This window comes from Drosophila sulfurigaster, chromosome 2L, assembly GCF_023558435.1.
Source record: "Drosophila sulfurigaster albostrigata strain 15112-1811.04 chromosome 2L, ASM2355843v2, whole genome shotgun sequence".
In the NCBI taxonomy this organism is placed as follows: domain Eukaryota; kingdom Metazoa; phylum Arthropoda; class Insecta; order Diptera; family Drosophilidae; genus Drosophila; species Drosophila sulfurigaster.
In genome coordinates, this window is record NC_084881.1 from 6,318,821 (window position 1) to 6,339,210 (window position 20,390).

Genomic DNA, 20,390 nt, shown 5'->3' on the forward strand with positions numbered 1-20,390 from the left:
TTTTGGTGGCATCCAATTTGGCCACATTTTCATTTGGTTTTGCTTTTGATTTGGTTAGGCAAAAAGCCATCTGGTTGCTGGATACTGGTTGCCGTCTCCCTCCGCATTTTTGGCTCGCAAACATTGCCAAATATTGCACTACTGTGTGCCATTTGGTGTGCCGACTGGAAATTCCCTTGTGTCGCTGCTTGGACCTGAGCGAAAGACTATGAATGGGAATAAGGCAAGGAATGGGAATGGGAATGGGAAAGCGAATGGGAAATGGGCATGGACATGAGTATGGGATTGGGTCCTTGGTCCTTGGAACTGAGTCTTTCACTCGTCGTGTGGTGAGCCTACACCCCGCTCCCCGTTCCCCGTTATTTGCATTAAGCCCGGCCATTTATTTGTATATTTTATTGTGGCGCATATTTTCCGCTAAAGTTTTTCCCTGCTTTTCCGCTCTCGCTTTATGAATGAAAACATTTTTGTGCTAGGCCGGGAGATGTTGTTGTCTTTGTAACAAGGGGGTTCTATGCTTTCCCTTTGTAGTATCTGTGTTGGCTCATTATACCCGCTACCCATAGGGTAGAAGGGTATTATAACTTTGTGCCGGCAGGAAATGTATGTAACAGGTAGAAGGAGGCATCTCCGACCCTATAAAGTATATATATTCTTGATCAGCGTCAACAGCCGAGACGATATAGCCATGTCCGTCTGTCCGTCTGTCCGTCTGTGTGTCTGTGTGTCTGTGTGTCTGTGTGTCTGTCCGTCCGTCCGTATGAACACCTAGATCTCAGAGACTATAAGAGATAGAGCTATAATTTTTTTTTTCGACAGCATTTGTTATGTTTGCACGCAGATCAAGTTTGTTTCAAATTTTAGCCACGCCCACTTCCGCCCCCGCAAATCAAAAAAATCGAATAACAAGTGTAATTTTAAAGCTAGAGCTACGAATTTTGGTATATACAATAATTACTGTAGTAGTTATGATTCCTGAAAATTTGGTTGCGATCAGATAAAAATTGTGGAAGTTATTAAAGAAATACTTTTGTATGGGCAAAAACGCCTACTTACTAGGGGTCTGAGTTGCTTTGGGTGACAATCTGGTACATTGTGTCGTCTATGGTATATTTTGAATGGTGTGCTGTATCGATATACCAAACATACCATTTGGTATATTTTTAGTATATTTTTAGTATTTTCGGTATATTTTGAAAATGATACCGCAATATTTTGCCTTTATTAAAAATGGGTAGCGGGTATCTCACAGTCGAGCACACTCGACTGTAACTTTCTTACTTGTTTTTATTTTTACGCATTTCTTGCGTGTCGTCGTCGTTCGCCTTGCTGTCTGTGCATTTGTTTGTTTGCCAGTTTAGTTTACTTTTAGTGAGGCTAATGGGAAACTGGGTCTATTTTTTGACTTTGCCGATAAGCAGAGCGAGCGAGTTTGCCACTTGCCACTTGCCACTAGCCCCGTGTTTATTCAACGATTCTCGATGCGTGCTTGTCGACAATGAAACTCGACTCAAATTACCCGCTTGCAGTTTTACCTTAACCCTTCGAAATTTATTTCCTTCTATTCTATTTATTTACCTTGACGTACTTTCGGCTGTTTCGGCTATTTTTGGTGTTGCTATTTACGAGCTAATTTATGACCTTCTAATTGGCCCTTTCGAAGAAACGAGCATTCTTTGATTGTGCGTTTTTGGCATAGTTTTTCTTGTACAACTTAAATGATTGAACTAATTTTTTATTGTTAATCGATTAAGCTAGTATGTATTATGGGATTCAACTTTAACGTGAATAGTTTTCTTTAGCCGCAAGTGATAAAACTATGTGACATGTTTTCGTTACACACGCTTCTCAATATTCTATGCGCTAATAATATTTACTATCGAGGAATACAAGATTAGAATTCTTATGCATTTAAATATATTTTTACATAATTTGGATTTCATAATGTAATATTAATAATTAATTATTAAATACCCAACTTGTTAATAATGACTACATTAAAATGTATTTTTAAAAATTTCACAATGCAAGATGAATTACTCTAGGTTTTGCAATGCTTATCTGGTTTTTATTTTGGTATATTTATTTTTCAAATACTTCCTCGATTGCTTTATTATATTTGTTGAGTAATTAGTATATTTATAACTTTATGTATTTCCTATTTTATTATTATTTGCTTATCGTTCGCTTGTGTTTGTAACTCTCATTATCTAGTACTGTTTGCTCGGCTGTCTCTCTCTCTCTCTCTCTTGGGTACTCTGCAGTTCTCGATGATGAGCATTCGTCACCCAGTTTCATTTCTGAGCTCCCTCGATCCCTACCTGACTGGGGACTGACCACTTCTAAGGCCTCCTCGTTGGTGCTCAGTGCTCAGGCAGTCAAGTGGAAAAACATTTTTCATTTTTTTAATTTGTTGCAAAAACACTAAAAATGTAACATGCGAAATACATATTTGTTTTGCTGTTCTCTTGTTGTTTTGGCTCTCGCTCTGCCGTCAAATTGAAACGCGCGCCAACAGCACAAAATAAATTGACATTGAACGTAAAATTTATTGAAATTGTTTACGTGGGGGCTGCAATTGTTTTGTTGTCGTAGTTGTTGTTGTTCTTGCTGATGTTTTTACCGAGGGTCGTTTTGAAAATATTTTACAAGCAATCGAATAGATTTCATTTCTTTTAGCTACATTTCACCCAACATACACAGAGAAACGCACACATTTACGGAGACATCTCTCCCACATTCCGTTGCAGGTTTTCTGCTCCAGATACGCGAGTTGCGAGTTGCGAGTTTGGGACTTTAGGACTGTCGGCCCTTTGGCAACTGCACTCGAGTGCAGCGAAGCTTGGCCATAGCCATAGTGGAGACTTGGCCAGAAGACACTGCGTTTGCGTTTGTTGTGTTTTAGCCTACCTCAGTACCGAATGCCGAGCACCCAACTACACTACTCTGATATGTATTGTTGGCCAAGTCCGGCCATATGGTCGCTGGGCACGTTCCATGTTTTTTGCTTCTTTCTTTTTAGCCGTGATTTCTGCTGTTTGCTTTCCATTTGCGCGCTGCTTGACTGAGTTGCCTTCGTTTGGCCCATCTACGAGTACAATTGCCCTGGCGCTTCCTACTCATAACTTTGGCCCTGTCTCTTTCGCTGTCTTTGTCTCTGCCTCTATCTCTGTTTCGTTCTCCAGTTACCACTCTGCTTTGGCTCTCCTCATATTTCGCCTGGCCACTAACGGGGCACAACTCGAGGGCCAATGGCTTTTTAAGTGTGACTAATTATGAACTCGTCTTAATGTCTTAAGCACTTGAAGCGTTAGGCCGTTGGTTTGTTTGGCTTTTTCATTGGGGTTCAATGCACCGAACCCAACATACACAAATGTCTTCGCAGTGACCCCAAAAGCAGCAAAAAAATCTGCAATCGATTTTGTGTCTGACTCCCAAAAATAAAAAAAAAACTTGGCTTAAAGCACCGTTACGAGTCAAAAAAAATTCGCAAAAAGTCGCCGAAAATTTATCGACAACGCCTTTTGCTTCTCTCGTTCTCTTTCTTCTACTTTTAGTTCTAGTTTGCCAGTTTGCAATCTATTGACAGCTGCAAAGCAAAATCAGCCCAAACAAACTGCATAACAACTGCGCAAATATTTTGGCAGCATTTTGTTTCAGGACGACAACGTCGAAGTCGACGTAGACGTAGACGTTGATGTTGAGGAAGCTGTGCAAATTATGCAGGCAATTTGCTGCCAGACAAACATATACAATTTGCTAAGGTCAAAAGGACAGAGTTTAGAGTTGAGAGGACGAGGCAGAGAAGCAATCTGCAGCGTTACTAAAGAGATACATGTGTGACTTTTCAGGTAATCAGTTAGACAAACTGCAAAGTTGAAAACCTGGCAAGCAGCCAAAGCGAATTGAAAAGCAAATCGTATTGACAGATGCAGCAGGATCAAAATTAAGTGTGAAATGAGTGCGAGTTAGGTAACAACTTTGTCTATGAAGATGCGAAAGAGACATACTTTGACTCTTACAAAGCAGTTTGAAATCTGTAGTAAATGGATTTATTTTCATATCATAAAATTCGTTTTAGTAGTTCCGAGCTTAAAATTTTGATTGCAACTTTGCGAAATTGCGGAATAAGATTGAAATTCAAATATGTTAAGAAAGTCTTGGAGTCATCTGAGATAATAATTAATGTTATTTTTATTTGAAAATCAATAATGATATTAGTCAAGGAAAGTCTATTCTTAAATTCATCAACAAAATATATTTAATACAACAAGATTGTAAATAAATAAAGGCTGTGATAATCTTTGATCTAAGTTAAATATTTTTGATGTGTATGTATCTTCTGTAATGCACAACTCACGCTGTGTCTTAATTCGAAACAAAGGCCATCGATCATGTAATGTGTTAGCAAAGCAACTATACACAGTGTCCGACTGAGTTAGATATGAAGACTTGTAAACTGAAATGCGATATGTTCAATGTGATTGCGGCTATCTTAAGTCTGGACTGTCTTTTGCAATTCATTATCTCGGTTGCCCGAAAGACAAATAAACAAAAAATAACAAATTCCTCGCTACCTGCTTAAGTTTTAAGCTACCTTAAAAAAATAGGTAGAAAATATATGCAAAGATTGTGAGAGACTCTAACCAAAAAAATAAAGAGAACTTTTTGCTTAGTCTCATAGTCTCACAGTCTAAGCTTTAAAAACGAGCAGAGCCTAAAGAGCTTATGCTCTGCAGATGATGAGAATGAGTCCGCAATGACAACAACTCAGTGTCGCAGTATTCAGATAAAACCCGAGAGATAACAGTGTTAACAAAATAATAACAAAATAAAAAGCATTTACATACACGGCCAGAAGGCCAAGTGTGAGTGAGTGAGTGCAGCCCTCGAGTACGTGTATGAATATGCGAGTACGAATACGAATACGAATATACGAATACATGGCCCAAATAGCCCGGGGAGTGGACCAGGGACCAGCCATTAGTGAAATGCTGTCAAGAGCGAGTGGCCAGCAGGCCAGCAAACAGCAAATGTGAATATGGCTTATTCGGTTTAGCTGAATAACAATGAGTGCAAATGCTCTTTGCTGCTCTGCTCTGTTCTGTTGCCACATTTCGCTTCGTTTCGTTTTGTTTCGTTTCGTTTTGGCTCAGTCCACAACCAATTTGGCGTAGCCCGAAAGACATTTATGGCCAAATAGCCAAAAATGAGTCAAGAATGGGGCTTAGAGCTGACAGATGAGTTTCGATAGCCAGCCAGAGATCATCGTGAAAATGAAAGTTTTGACTGTGAGAATCAGTCAAGAGAAGAGTGAGAGACAAGCAAAAAGCTTCTTGAAATGATTAAAACAAAGTCCCATTAAAGATTTTTAGAGGAAGATTTGCAATGACTTACTTTTTTCTCTTGAAAGAGCAAGAGTACATATCTATTTTATTTTAGATAATATTGCGTTATATAGAGTAAGTATTGTTCATGATTCATTCATCATTATAGATACTTAACTCTATTTATTTAATATTGCAAAAATCAAGGAATATTTAGTGTCTTTGCTTTATAATTTGAATTATTCACTTTCGATTTATAGAATAATTATATATTGAACACAACAAAGTTCATTAAGAATTGAAATTTCAAGTATTTTCTATAAACATTATTGTCCATTCCATAATCAGCATATAACCCATTTAAACTGTCTCATTTAAAGAAGAAGTTTTACGAAGAGTATAAAATTTATTGCCAATTATAGACGCTTCACTCGATTATTCGAGCATTGCGAATATTTATGGCATACTTTTTTATTGAATAGAATCGATTTATGGATTATTGTGTTAACATATTAGTCACAATAAGTCAATTAAGAATGCAAATTCAACTTTTATCAATTTTATAAACACCACATTTTGATTGCCCCCAAAGAGGAAGAATATTTATTACGAATGAAATCAATCAATATAAGAACTATTATTTGGAGTGATATATTGATAATTATATTCGATTAATCGAGCAAATGTTTATTGCAATTGCGGCTGATTGAATAGAAGTGACTCATTGAATCTTTTTCTTTTGATTTAATGAATATCCCACAACTCTGCAGTTGCTCCTTCATTGACTTCGTAATCTTCTCATTTTCACATCGCAATTTAGAAGCCCGCATCCCGAGAAGCGTTCACTTAATTGCAATTTATAGATCGACTGGACTCACCTTGGGATCCAATATGCTCCGCTCTAGGCTATCCTCGCGATTCATGGTTGTTGCAGTGCTGCCCGTGCCGCTGCTGCTGCCACCACCGCCACAGCCACCGCCTCCGACGCTGCCTCCGCCTATTTGGCTGCAGCGTTGGCTGCTGCGTTCCCGCTCCCGTTCCTGCTGCTCGAGACGAAGACGAGCGCGTTCCACGCGCGCCAGCGTCGGACTGTCCAGGATGGAGGGAGCTCGCGAAGGTGGACGTGAGTTATTTGCGGTTGTTGCTGATGTTGTTGTCTGCAGTTGCTGGAGTTGTTGTTGCAGCTGCTGTTGCTGTTGTTGCTGCTGCTGCTGCAGCGTCTCAAGTGTGGCGCTGTTGTTCGATGATGTTGAGCCCGGTGTGGGCGTGGCCGATGAGGATGAGTTGGTCATCGTGGCGGTCGATGTTGTCGATGTGGTGTGCATCAGCATAATATCTGTATGAGTGTGTGTGTTGTGTTTGTGTTTTGGGGGCGTGTTGCGAGCCGAGATTTGAGTCGAGAGTCGAGTTCTCTCTTCACTTTGCGGATCGTAAAATATGTTTTTTGAGCACTTTTTGTGATTTGTTGTTATTATTCAACTGTGGGTTAGAAATACATGTGTGAAACAATTATTTAGTTTAGTTATTTATTGCGTAATTTTTTCCTTATTATCTGATTAAAGTCCGAAGTGCAACGTGCAACACTTGCAACTGCCAATCGAGTGCCCAATTTCTGGTTATGATTATTATTATTATTTGCCCATCGAAGCACCAAGCCAAAGAGATGGCGAAAGGCAAGCAAAAGCAAAAGCAAAATAAATACAATACAGTTTGAAATCAAAATACAAATAAAAACAAAAATAAAAGCAAATGGCCAATGATTTTCACAAAACTGGTTTCTCTTTTTCTCTCTCTCTCTCTGGCAAGTGTTGCAGGTAGTTTTTACTTTCGCACAAAACAAGAAAACTGAACAAAATAAGACCCCATTGACGACTCTGGCAACTGGGAACTGGGAACTGGGAACTGCACAAATGCAAGCGCAAGATACAAATGTATCTTGAAGTACGTTTGGGCCAATTCTGGGGCTATTTTGTACTTTTATTGTTTGCTGACGTCTTTTTGCTTATTATTTATTTAGTTGGCGCGTTGCTTTTGCATATTGCATGCCAAACACGTTTGTTTTGATATTTCCGCTGACCATTTAATTCTCTCTCTGTATTAAACGCTCTGCACATACTTTTTATTTTCTTGCTCTTGTTGTTGTTGCTGTTGTTGTTATGGTTTGTGGTTGTTTATTTTAAAATTGATTCGACTGTTAGTTTTTGCCGCGTGTCGCGTCGCATTTCTTCGCGTTCTTTTTTGTTGGCTTGAAAAAACAAATTTTGAATTTTTGGCAAAATTTTATTTTCAATTCAAATTCAATGCATGGCACGCCAAAGCAAACGAGCGACCATCGACGAGCCGATAACCGATTTTCGAATAAGCTGCAAACTGCGAACTGCGAACCGTTCACGCCAGTTGCCCGTCGTTGACTGTGAGCCAGAAAACTGGTTTGGCGTCGCGTGTGCGACGTTCCCTCCGCCATGCATCGGCATGCGGCTGTCATCGAACATGTTTGAGGTTGCGTCCAATTCCCAGTATTCGCTGCAGGTTTGCTCAAACATGTGCAGACAATACGGGGAAACGATGGCATCGCCATTCGACTTTATTTATTGGCGAAGGCTGCGGCGACGAGAGCTGCTCCAAGACCAGAACCATCCTCGGACAGCACAATCTTGTATGCAGAAGCATTCTTCAAGAGTATCGACAGCTGCTGCTCGATCAAATTTCGATAATGCGGGTGATAGCGACACAGTCCCCCATCTATGGCCACAGTACACGACTCGACATTCATCTGATTGATCATGGCAACAATGGCACATGAGGTGAGTTGCGCAGATCGAAGCGATATCGAATCACAGATATAGCGCAGACAAGCCATATCATTAAGGTCGTCCGTTTTGATGCCCAGATGATACAACACCACTCGGGCATTGTGAAACACCTCAGGCGGATCGGACTCGATTTCCGATATAAAGCGAGTTCGAAATATCCATTTGGTTTGCATTTCATCCGGTCTCATGCCACGGAACAGCACTCCCATGCGCATAAGATCGAGCAGAATGTGACGCACCACCTCGCCCAGATACATGCCGGAGACGCACTTCTCTAAGGTCTGACTGCCTGGATTCACTGACTCTATGTCGAGGGTCTTGTCATAAACAGTGCGTACCGAGTCCAATGATCCATTGTCTCCAAATGCTCCCAGTTCCGTGTTGATGATCATGATGGGCTTCTGGCTGCTTTCATAACCGTCGAGCATCTCCGCCTTGGATGTTTGCTCCACGTAGCAAGCATTGACGCCGGTGCCCACAATAAGGCCAATGCGACAGTCGGGATGGGAATAAGCACAGGAGACAAGTGTACTGGTGGAATCATTCAAAATGGCCACGATTTTGACATTTGCATCACCACGGCGATCGATGGCACTTTGCAGCAACTCCACGACATCCTTGCCCTCGACTCCTTCGCATCTGAATCCCTTAGTCCAGCGCCGCAAAATGCCCTTGTTGATACCAATCTGCTGCAGTGGAAACGAGAAAGTGAAGCCCAATGGAATGCGATCGTTACCAATGTTCTGCTCCTTGCAAAATCCCGCCAGGCACTCAGCTATAAAGTCAAACAGATCCGTTCCAGGACCCTGCATCAGTTCCTCGGAAATGGCAAACGATTTGAGCGTGGTCTGCATCACTGCGCCATCTGCGAGATTGACGAGCAAACATCGAAAGTTAGTGCCACCCAAATCCAGGGCCATAAACTTGCCACGTTCTTTGCCCGTGGGCAGATCCTGAATGTAGGTGAGGAAGCATTTCACTATGGCCTGTGGGTGAGTTTCCCTGGCCAGGCCGAGTTGTATCTCCTTGGTGAGGGCATTCGCAATTTGCAGCATTTTTTCTCTGCCTATCCTGAATTCTTTGCATATTTCAAAGGCTTCGGGAAATCTACTTGTCAGTCGAAATGCTGGACCAAAGAAGAGATGAAAATAGCTGCGCAACATGCGAGTTGATTTTCGAATCATTTTTGTTCACATGACAGTTATTACCAGTAAGATATATTTTATATAAAAACTAATACAAAAATTTAAATATGTCTGTTTGTATATAAGCAAAATTAAAATAAAGATAAAAGAATCAATCAAATATTCTCAAATTGAATATTTCCCTATTTGGGTAATTTGATTTCCCAAAACAAGACAACCAAATGCAACTCGAACTTAATTCAACTAAATTCCGTCACACAAGCGAACAAACAACACCATCGAACACGTTGCGTTCGATTGAGGTTTGCCGGTATTTGGTTGGGTTTCTCGATTGCGCTACTCAGAAGCAGAAACTCTGAAGAAGGGAAACAGAAACAGGTAAAGGCAGGCAAGCTAAGCTATAGCGTCTTAAGAGTGTATGCACTCATGGTATAGTAAATCTGCTTCCTCTTTGATATGGCTCAGAAGCGGCGGCAGAGGCAGAGGCAGCGGCAGCGGCAGCGGCAGCAAGCAGCAGAGTTTCAGGTGATTTATGTCGCGTGATAGCAACAACAATTGTTGCATTTTGGTTGCAGTCGCTGCTGCAGTTCAATGGCCTACAGTTTGGGAGTCATTGGAACCATTCTACGATGAGCTAATCAAAAGCACTTGGCAATCATTTGACTCATCTACGGACTCCTAATTACTTACACACACATATGTATAACTATATGACTACATACGAAATGTATATTTTTATTCAATATATTCAAATGATTCACGCATTTGTCGCTATGCGAATCACGCAATTATGCAAATCATTGGCTCATCTTTATCTTTATCTGTATCTTTAGCTTTAGCTTCAGCTTTAACTTTTCATTTGGGACGTGCCAATTTTAGACATGGCACATGCCACCTAATTTTATTAAAACATTTAAGTATGTTTGGACGCCCTCCAAAAAGCAAGAAATATTTATATGTATATACAAAAAGAAAGACCACAACTGACGACAACTGTTCAGTTTTAGTTTCCAATTACGAATGCGAGAATGAGTTTGAGTATGAGTGCGAGCGTGAGTATGAATTTGTTGTCATTCATGGCTTCCCCGGCTGGCGCCAACATCATTTTTTCTTCAGTTTTTTTTTTTTTAATTTCAGATACATTCATATAACCTATTGAAAATCTGTCGCGTCTCTCGTCTCTTGGCGGTTTGACGACTTTGTGTGCCTTGTTCTTTTCTCCGAATTTTATGGGTTGTTTGAAAGCATTTAAAATATTTTTGTATCTTTTTTTTTTTGGTAAATTTCAAGTGGTTTGATAACTTTATTAGCTGCGTGTTTTACCCCAATGTTTGTCTGTGTAATTTGTTGTGATTATCGGAGCTTGATTGAATAAAATCTCACAGTTGTCGTTGTTGTTGGTATAGAAATATGATAGGTTACAGTTTTAACAAAGATATTTTTTGGAAACTATGGCACACACAATGCTAAGCCTTTTACAGTGAGTAAATAGCCATATCAGATTCAGTTGAAGGCTTTGTTATGCGGCAAAAGTGAGATAATCGTTGAGTTATTTATTACTTTTTTGGAGGTGAGTTGCGACTAATCAATAAATAGTTCCAACATGAAATTTAAGAAAAGTGAATTTAGAAAAGTGAGTTTTCGTTATGGATTACCATATTATAATGTTAATATAAATCTTCTCTAAACATATAAAATAACTTCATTTAATTTATAATTATATAATTATTTCCGATAAGTAATTTTTGGAAATTACATACACTATTGAAAAATTTTACGATTTATCTGAATAATATTATCATTCGAAAATTGATAAGAAATACATCTTATCAACTAATGGTTTGCAACTCAGAAAGCTGCAGTCGAGTGTGATCGACTGTTAGATATGCGCTAACAATTATCAATACAAACAAAGTAATACAAAAACGGTATTATCTTGAAAATGAACCTAATTAATAAACCGATAAATATTAAAATGTACTTAAAACTGTATTTGATATGGGAATATACCTTCACAATTAAGATATACCACACATTGAAAATATACCAGATTGCCGACTAAAGCAAGTTTAAATATTTAAATATTTCCTATATTGGCATTTCAATTGGAATTAAAAAGTGCCAAAAACTATACACTTGAGTGGAATATAGTGATGAAATCCATATGAATATCAAATTAAATATCTTAATGATGTTAAATTCTTCAACTGACTGTGTTGACAACAACATTACTGTCATATCGATAGTAATCAAGCATTCGATATAAAGAAGTTTTCATATATTATTTCTATGATCACTTATGGGATATCTTTTATTAAATACCATTAAGCATGCCTGTTGCATTGTATTGATGTGTTTTTGTCTGTGCCACATCCATTCCCATGGCTTGCCTTATATGTTTAGTACAAGTGTGCGGGGGGAAGCACATGCAACGTTCTATGAGACCCATTTCTGGGTCTGTGTCGCATTTCCGTTCCCGTATTGGAAAGTCTTTGAATGCTTTTTATTCAAACGTTTTATCAAAGTCGTCGAGTCGCGCAGTCGCCAAGTCGTCTGGTCGCCATTTGAAATAAAAGTTTCTACAGCGTTTCCCATTGTTTTCCATCTCAATCCATCTCTCTTTTTCTCTCTCTCTCTCTCTCTCTCTCTTTCTCATTCTTGCCCATTTTTTGTCTGGTCTTTGAGTGCGTATCGCATGTGTATGTCTTGTCGTATCTTTTGTATGCACTCAGCGCATTCGAGAAGTTCTTTTATACTTTTTTTATCGCAAACTTTGGCAAGGCAGGAAGAGGCGCGTTTTGCTTGGACTTTGCGTAGTGGTTTTTCTCTTAATTATGTACTCATATATACCTACTATATGTATGATTTAAAATCCATGTACAATTTGTGTAAATGTGTTGTTGGAAATTCTCGGCTGTTTTGTATGCATATTCCATCAAAGAATGCACAGAATGACACTTCCTCAAAGGGGCGGCGGGTTCTGTTATCAGCACCGCGAGACGTTGCTGGTTGCCAGGCTGTCTTTTTCTTCAGTCTCACTCAGCTGCAGATAAGCCTCTTCTATAGCCTCCTGATAAAGCTGTCATAATGCAGAAGCCAAAGAGCAAATTGCGCTCTGATTGCCGATTGACGATAGTAAATCACAGACAGCTGATGCTGCTTCAAAGGCTTACTATCCTCAATTCGCAATTCACAATTGTTGTTTACCCCATGCTGAGTTCTGTTACTCCGACCTAGGACAACAGAGAGCAGTCAGATGTGCTTCTATATGATTATTAAAATTAGTGATACATTTCATTTAATAATTGAACTTTTTTAAATAATAATGTCGATCTATGAAAGGAAGAGAATGTGGACATCACGAGAGTTTTGCAAAGTGTTTAGATCTGTTCACTCTAAATAAAATGAGATAAAAGAGTCTACTAGATTTATCAAAACTGAAGTGTGCATTTGCAAGGAGCGGGTTATTGCAATAATCAGCATCAGCAAAGGTCGAGTCAAGATTTATATTTTACTTCAATACTAACTCAAAGTTAGTGAAATATATATTAATAGATGTTTATAATGCATCATTATAAATTGATTCTTTACGATTTATTAAAATTGTTTGGCAGAAATATTGAGGCAGAAATATTGAGCTGAAGTTACCTAGACATCTGATTGAATATTATTGCAATGCTTTTCTTTTTATACCTCATTTTATTTCTTATGATGAACAGTCTGAGAGACATCACATGTAATAATAATAACATTTTAATAATGTGCATTTATTTGTGATTTTGATTTATCATTAATTAATTTTCCCTAAAATTAATAGACAGCACATGTAAAAATAATAATAATTGTAACCTTAAGTCAATTGCAAACAGGTCTCTTGTAGCCAGCACTAGACTGAAGCCCAACTTATTTATTTTTATTATTAATTGCATTTCACTTGCGCCTTAGTCGCGCACAGAATGCTTTTGTTTTGAGCTGCCATCATAAATCATTGATAAAAAGTCGTCGTCATGAAATATTTTTCATAAATTCGCAATTTATAATCATTTCTATGGCGTTTATACGACGCTCGTCAACTTCCGTGGCTTGTGGATGGTCAGGGACTGGTCACTTGCAATTAGTCAACAACAACCCGCGACAACTCTAATAGAAACTAATGACAGCCCCCTCGCAAGTCGTGTATACAAACCTAAGCGACACACTTTCACAGTTGCAGCTCAGAGAATTCCAAGAAGAATATCAAGAATAATTCCCAAATGACTTGAAAGAGGCCGTCTATTTGGTTGGTTTTTCCTAAGAGAAGCAAACATTTTAAGTAGCCATGTAAAGAAATTAAATTAATTCATTAAATGGTGTTAATAACATTATTAACTTTGACAACATAATGTTGAGGGACTTTGATTGCATACGTCACGCACTTTGTAGGAAAATCAACATGAAGGGAAACCGACTAAGGGCACATTCATTGCATTTCCTTTAATTAAAGGCTTTGTTCGTTTTCTGGCATTGATCACGCAAAGTATCATACATATATAAAGACGCACAATATTATATCATATTGTGTCAAAAGCAATATTCTTCGTCTTTTTATCATACATCGCTGAACCGGCAAGATAAACCGCATTCCATTGCCTCAAGGGCTAACCTTGATTCGTCTCCTTTCTGGCCCATTCAGCGATTCTGGCCGCCTTTAGCTTTCACCTGGTACCTGCTTCGATTGACATCACACACAGGTAGCGCGAACGATAATCTTATTAGAATTCGTTAGCAGTCGGAGCAACTACATTTGAATTTAAAAAGGGGTTTTTGCTTATCTCTTTTGGATTCTCCTTCGTCTCACTTCATTAAAACCAATCTGATATTGTTTGTTGCCATTCTCTTGTTCTCTTGTCTTGTCTGGTTCATCAAATTGACGCCCAACTGTCTATATGCGTTTAATGCTATCGTCTACTTGAGAATATCCCCAGAAGAATTGGAATTTCTATCTTGTTTATTCAATCGAAATGCCAAATGCCCCAGTGAGGCTGACTCATGAAACTTCTTGGAACAAAGATTGGCATATAGTAAAACCACAGCACGAATGTCAAAAAAGATTGAGCATTATATAAAAGAAAAAAGAAAGAGAAAAGGAAAAGGAAACGAAGACTAAAGAAAGAGACAGAGAAGCTTAACATAGGGAATCGGCTGAATGAATAATGTCTTTATATTAAACTCTTGTCAGGACTGATTATGAAAATGTACAAAAATATGCAATACATCAAAAGACAGAAGACAAAAGTTTAATATTGTGCTTAATACAATAAGCGTAATGTGAGGTAAAGAATAAGTTGGGAATCCTAACATCTCGTCTGAAAAGTTTATGGCTTGATTCACTTTCTATTGTTAAATCTAAATTTTTTTAATATTTATTGAAAAAGTTTTAACATAATCCGTTCATTAATTTTCAAAGTGCGTCGATTTCGATGACGCTACTTTTACTTAGCTCGAGACAAAAGTAAGTAGCCCAATGTTGCACCAGGTAATATATTAAACTGCGGTAATAATGAAATTAAAGATTTCGTTCGACTAAAATTTAATTTTAAAGTTTGTTTGTGAATTTATTTCAATAACATATGTAACATATGTAATACAAGAATTCTTATTAAAGGTTTTAAATATGATAAACATAGGTTTATACTAACTTAAGAGAAATGCCGAAATTGTACATAAGTATCTTACATAAGCCGAAGTCCGAAAATTTAATGTAGAATACTTGCTAGTGTCTTTGGGCACCTTTGAGCATCTCAAGCATGATATCTGCTGTCACTTATGCAGACACTGAGACACTTCAATTACTCATCTTGTTTTGGACGTTTAGCCAAAACGAATTGAAATTTATTCGACTTGACGTTTTATGAGTTTTTAGCGTCTAGACACACGGCACTTAGGCACACGCCATCCGGCCACGCCTCTTCTTGGATGCCACAGTACTCTAATGGTGTTCATTGCAGTTCAATGTGCGCCTAAAAGAGCGCAAAGAAAACCAGTTCTATAATATTTATGTGCACTTAAAAGTATTCTTTGAAAGTTGAAATTTATTTCCATTGTTTGATGTGTTATTCATAACTCGAATGCGGTGAATAGCTTTAAAAAGACAACCGCGAAACATTTTGACTTAAAATTTAAGTCAAAAATGTTTGGTGTACCTCCAAGCTTTACTATTGCAAATTATGAAATTTGTATCGTAAATATTATAAAATTTGTACTTCTGCACTGAGAAAAAAACAGTGCTAACTTTTTCACCCTCAACTTTAACTCTAACCTTAACTAAAATTGTTATATAGTGTATTCCTTCACAGAATACTCATAGATCTTTTAGACCGCCTAGATGCATATTTAAACAAAACGCCTCAAAAGTCTTAAGACTGCTGCCAGTCTCATTTCTTATGTGCAATGGCATTCAAAGCGACCCTCTTCACCCGGCACATAAAGGAAAAATCAGCTTCGGTGGAAACTTGAGAAATCCTTACAGAATCGTAGAGTCGCGCGGTGCCCCATGAAGCATGATTCAAGGGGGCAACGTCGCATTTGGCGTTAATTAGTTTGGCAACGCTGCGGGCGTGTGACTTTCACCAATCATTTACAACAGACCATCAACTTCCTCCCTCCAGCTGCCAAGTTTAGCCCATTTACTGCTAGCGGAGAAAAGAAATATTCAACGTTGCCTGCATATTTTTTGCAGAGGCCAAAAACAACTTTTATTAACAGTCCGACGGCAGACGCTGACAAGTTCAAGTCCCACAGCTCTCCTTCCGCACATTTTGAGCTCCTCCAACGTTTCTTGTCGTTTCTCTGATTACACGTTTTAACGCCATTTTTGGCGCAACTTTTGCCGAGTTGCTGTGTTTGCTATGCTGCTGTATTGCTGTCGGAAAACCCTTTAGGCCAGACCAGAAAAACTTTTGGACCAACCCAGAAGAGGCGAAAAAATGAAAAGAATCTCAATGAAGGGGTTAACAAGCAAAATTTGATTTATTTGATGAGTTTCTCGTGTTGTTGCCGTCGACATCGCTTCAAAGACGCATTTAATGAGCATTAAATTGGGAATTGGGGCAGTGAGGGGAGCTACAGAGAACTGGAGTAGTTGCGTTGGGTATTGAAGACATTTGGGAAATGAATTGCATAAATGACTAGACGCGAAAGAAATACTGTTAAATTAACCAAAGTCGTGTGCAATAACTATAAGGCAAGAGCGGTAGAGAGTGGTAATGAGGAGCGACTTGTAATGTAGAGGGTATATGCGACTACTTAATACACTGGAGAAGAAGAGCTTGAATGCAAACAAGTAAGAAAGCTACTGCTGAGTGTCCTCGACTGTAAGATACCCGCTAACCATTTTGAGTAAAAGCAAAACAGTGCGGTATTAGTTTTAAAATGTATCAAACAATATACCGCGAATAAACTAAAATATACCGAATGCGTTATTAGGTATACCGATGAAGTAGTACATTGGAAATATACCATAGAGGTGTCAGAAAAATATACCAGATTGTCAGAAAAGAAAACCCGTAGCCGTAGTAGGCGTAAATTTCGATATTTCTTTATTAACTTTTACAATTATTATCCGATTCTAATTAATTATAAATACTACAGTCACTATTGTCTGTTCCAAAATTGTCTCTAGCTTGAAAATGGGTATATCATCTCGGTTGTTGGCGCTCATCTAGAATATATATAGTTTATGGGGTCGGAGACAAAGTTATAATACTCTTCTACTACTATGGGTAGCGGGTATAAAAAAGTTTAAAATTGTATACATCTGTTGCAACTGCCCTTGTTATATCTTCTGCCCTTTGGATAGATAAGGTTCTCATTCAACGTCGAGATGTTTATGTTGAAGACTTCAACTTAATGTCACTAAGAAATCCTACAACATAATGATGTAACTGTTAAAATTAGTGCTGCTCGATCTGAAATATTCTATTATGACATAACTTGAAGACTCTATTTTTAATAAATATTTTTGTTTGTTTTTAGCACAGTTCTTAAATACATGAAATACATTAATAATTCAAACAAAACGTCTTATATATATTTGTTTTCTAATTTTCCGATATATATAATATGAAATTAAGTACATTTCAAAATTTCGTAGGTTCGGTGTATAAGTTTAATATTTATTTTTGTTTACTGTTTCAAAATACTTAATTTGTTTAAGGCAACACTGAATAATTGATTACTTTAAAGCTCTGAAATATACACTTGCACAGAATATCATACACATATATTAAACAACTCATGTATATTTATGTACAAAATTTAACGAAAGAAACAAACAAGTCGTTTCATATTCATAGCGAAATATGGGAGGATGCCAGCTTTTTTGTAGCCTAAAAATGATTTGAGTGTAAATGTAGGCGAGAAGTGCACATAAACATTGTGAAGCACTGAAAATTGTTCTAAGTGCTCACTATTAACTATAAAAGTGACAACGTTGCGAGTTGTAAAATATCACTCATACGCAGCGTGCAGCAGTGCAATAAACTTCTTTAACGCCTAGGCGTGCCCACTAACTGGAGTTTACCCCGAATGGCGCATAAAACAAGTCGTGTAATAATGAAAAATATGAAAAGAGAATAACAAAATGAATGTAAACAGGTGGAATCATATTTTTTTATGCTTGCCGCAAGAAACTAAAAAGAAAAAAATAAAAAACGAAGCGGCAAATTTGCGTTTGACGTTGGACTTGGGCGATGGCTGCCATAAAAATGATTTAATATGCGTTTTATATGAGAAAAGTTTTGCAATTTTTGCACATTTAATGTCAGGGAGCTCACTTGACATTTGACTGAGTTTGGAGCACGAGAACTTTAAGAAAGTTGAGCTCGAAGAAAACTTTAAGCAAGAGAGCAGCTCAGTTAATTATGTAACCTCTGGCAGCTCGAACTAACCAATGAAGAAGTTTCAACACCGGAAGTTGCTTGGGGAAAATTAAATCAAATTGAATTTAAAACTTGCGCCTTTGTTGGCGTTTATTGAGCTGCCATTTGGCCAAATGTGATTACAATAGGGCTAAAAGTACGATACAAACACAAATACACTCTGCTTTCAGTTGGGAATTATTCATGTCACTTGCCTCGACACGCCTCGACAGCTTGAACAGAAGCCAAGAGACAGAGAGAGTCCCGGACAGCCACTTGGCTAATCAGCGGCTTTGTTGCCTCACAAAAGGAGAACAAGCAAAAAGTTTGCACTTATTGAATTTAGAGCAAAGTGTAGGATAATGTTTTACTTGCTTATTAGAAAGTTGGCAACATAAATTGAAATTCTATTCCTGTCCCCTGTGAAGCGAGGGATGCCTTTAATGTGACATCGTCGTACATAAGCAATGTAAGCTTGGGATAAATATAGTTCTTCTATCAAATATGCACTTAATTGATGACAAACTGACTAGAAACATGTAAGAAAGTTGAGTGTGATCGACTGAGTTATACCAGTAATACTTTTTACTCACTTAGTAACGTTGTTACAAGGAATAGTCAAGCTTAATTATTAATCTGCTGAAACAATGGTGGGAAAACACTATAAGTAGAAGCGTGTCTGGAAATGCTTAAAGTATTTCATATAATTTGTTGTCCATATACATTTATGGAAGACAAACTCCCTTCGCATTAATATCTACTGAATATTTAACAGTTGTCCTTCTATTTCACTTATCTCTCTATCGTCGCTGTGCATTGTGCACTGTGCTTAACCCATTACAGTCTATTGTCTATGCATTATTCGCTGACGGGGAAAACTTTTCAATCTTTTGCCAGCTGCCAAAAGTTCATAACGCGGATCTCCACACTTTTCATCTTTGCCATGCAAATCATGCTGTATTTAAGTTCAAGTATATACCAGTAAATATAGACGTAAATGTATATACACGAAATTATCATAAGCAAAGTCCTTAAGGGTCGTCAGCAGTCAGTGGTGAAGGGCTGTTCTTTGCTTTTTGGCTGCAGCGTAAATGCAAATAATGCAAAATAGTTTCGCGCAGCTGTGGCTCGAACCTGAAAGACCCCCGAAAAACTGAACTGACACTTGACATGTGACAGTGGCAGCCAGACAATAATAATAACTAAAGCTAAGACAACAACAAAATACAGCCACAAAATCATTGACGTCTACCACCAGTTACCAACACTTAATCTGAGAAGTTTATGCACAAGTCGAGAAGCGCAGAGCAAAACAAAGCCAAGCAAGTTGACAGCGTCACAAACAGACAACTGTTAATTAACATAACATTTATTACAAACTGAAAACTTGATTATTAAACTATGTTATTATACGTATGCTGTTTTTTACAATATTATTCCTCATAGTTCGTCTAACTTTTTCTTGTGAAAACTTAATATTATTATTTCTTAACATTCGACTAACATAATCAGTTTGAAATTAAGAGACAATTTGGCAGTTTGATTGATTTTACAATATTACAGATACAATTTATATTAGCTTATTTTTCTGTAAATATAACTTAATGAAGGCTAAGATGATAAGTTGCTTAATTAACGTTAAAAAAAACTATAGCCTTACAATTATATTTTAAACTCGACGAAGGCCTTTGCAGCCAGTTTTCAAGAAATACATTAGTGTTAATTTTAATGTAATAAATTATTTCACGTTAATGCGTGTTTTTATCGTTGGGCTTAACGTAGTAACTTTCATAATTAAAAATATATAATTGCAGCCAGAAATGGAATAAGAATTATAACTTTGTTCACATTTCATAATTTTATTTTAAAACAAATTGTCATGAGCATTGATCTTTATTCAAATTTTTGGTTTTCAATATTTTTACTTTAAAAAGCGTCGCATGCATATACAATATTTTATATATTACCAATATACAATATTATATTATGCTTAAATGTGATTAACACAATCCGTTTCATAAATTATAACAGAAAAGTATAGCAATTAATTGGCTTATAAATCGAAATTAGTTATATTTAAAGTTACGGTAAATTTTTCTTATTTGCTAAACTTTCTGCATACTAAAATTCAAGGTTAGGAAACATTAGTTAATTGCATGCGTGTGGAATATGGCGTGACAATAGAGCAGGTTAAAAATACCAACACGC

General features: G+C 37.5%; 2 protein-coding genes across 5 annotated transcripts in view; both read right to left on the reverse strand.

Annotated features, from left to right (window-relative positions):
• Positions 1 to 7,908, reverse strand: part of LOC133847428 (uncharacterized) — a 50,154-nt gene extending 42,246 nt beyond the window's left edge. For 3 of the 4 annotated variants that reach the window (XM_062282502.1, XM_062282592.1, XM_062282673.1), the window contains exons 1-2: positions 7,444 to 7,908; positions 6,206 to 6,806 (exon numbers count right to left, since the gene is read on the reverse strand). In XM_062282502.1, coding sequence (XP_062138486.1) covers positions 6,206 to 6,658 — 453 coding nt within the window. In that variant the 5' untranslated portion in view covers positions 6,659 to 6,806; positions 7,444 to 7,908. The remainder of the gene's footprint in view (positions 1 to 6,205; positions 6,807 to 7,443) is intronic. The other variant, XM_062282752.1, reaches the window with a different exon arrangement.
• LOC133847753 (hexokinase type 2-like) lies at positions 7,441 to 9,420 on the reverse strand. Its single transcript, XM_062282997.1, has one exon. The coding sequence runs from the start codon at positions 9,322 to 9,324 to the stop codon at positions 7,912 to 7,914; it is 1,413 nt and encodes a 470-aa protein (XP_062138981.1). The 5' UTR covers positions 9,325 to 9,420; the 3' UTR covers positions 7,441 to 7,911.
• Positions 9,421 to 20,390: the final 10,970 nt, after the last annotated feature.

Bases quoted from the DNA above. Each gene is read 5' to 3' on its own strand.
- LOC133847753 (XM_062282997.1), bottom strand. From the start codon at position 9,324: ATGATTCGAAAATCAACTCGCATGTTGCGCAGCTATTTTCATCTCTTC.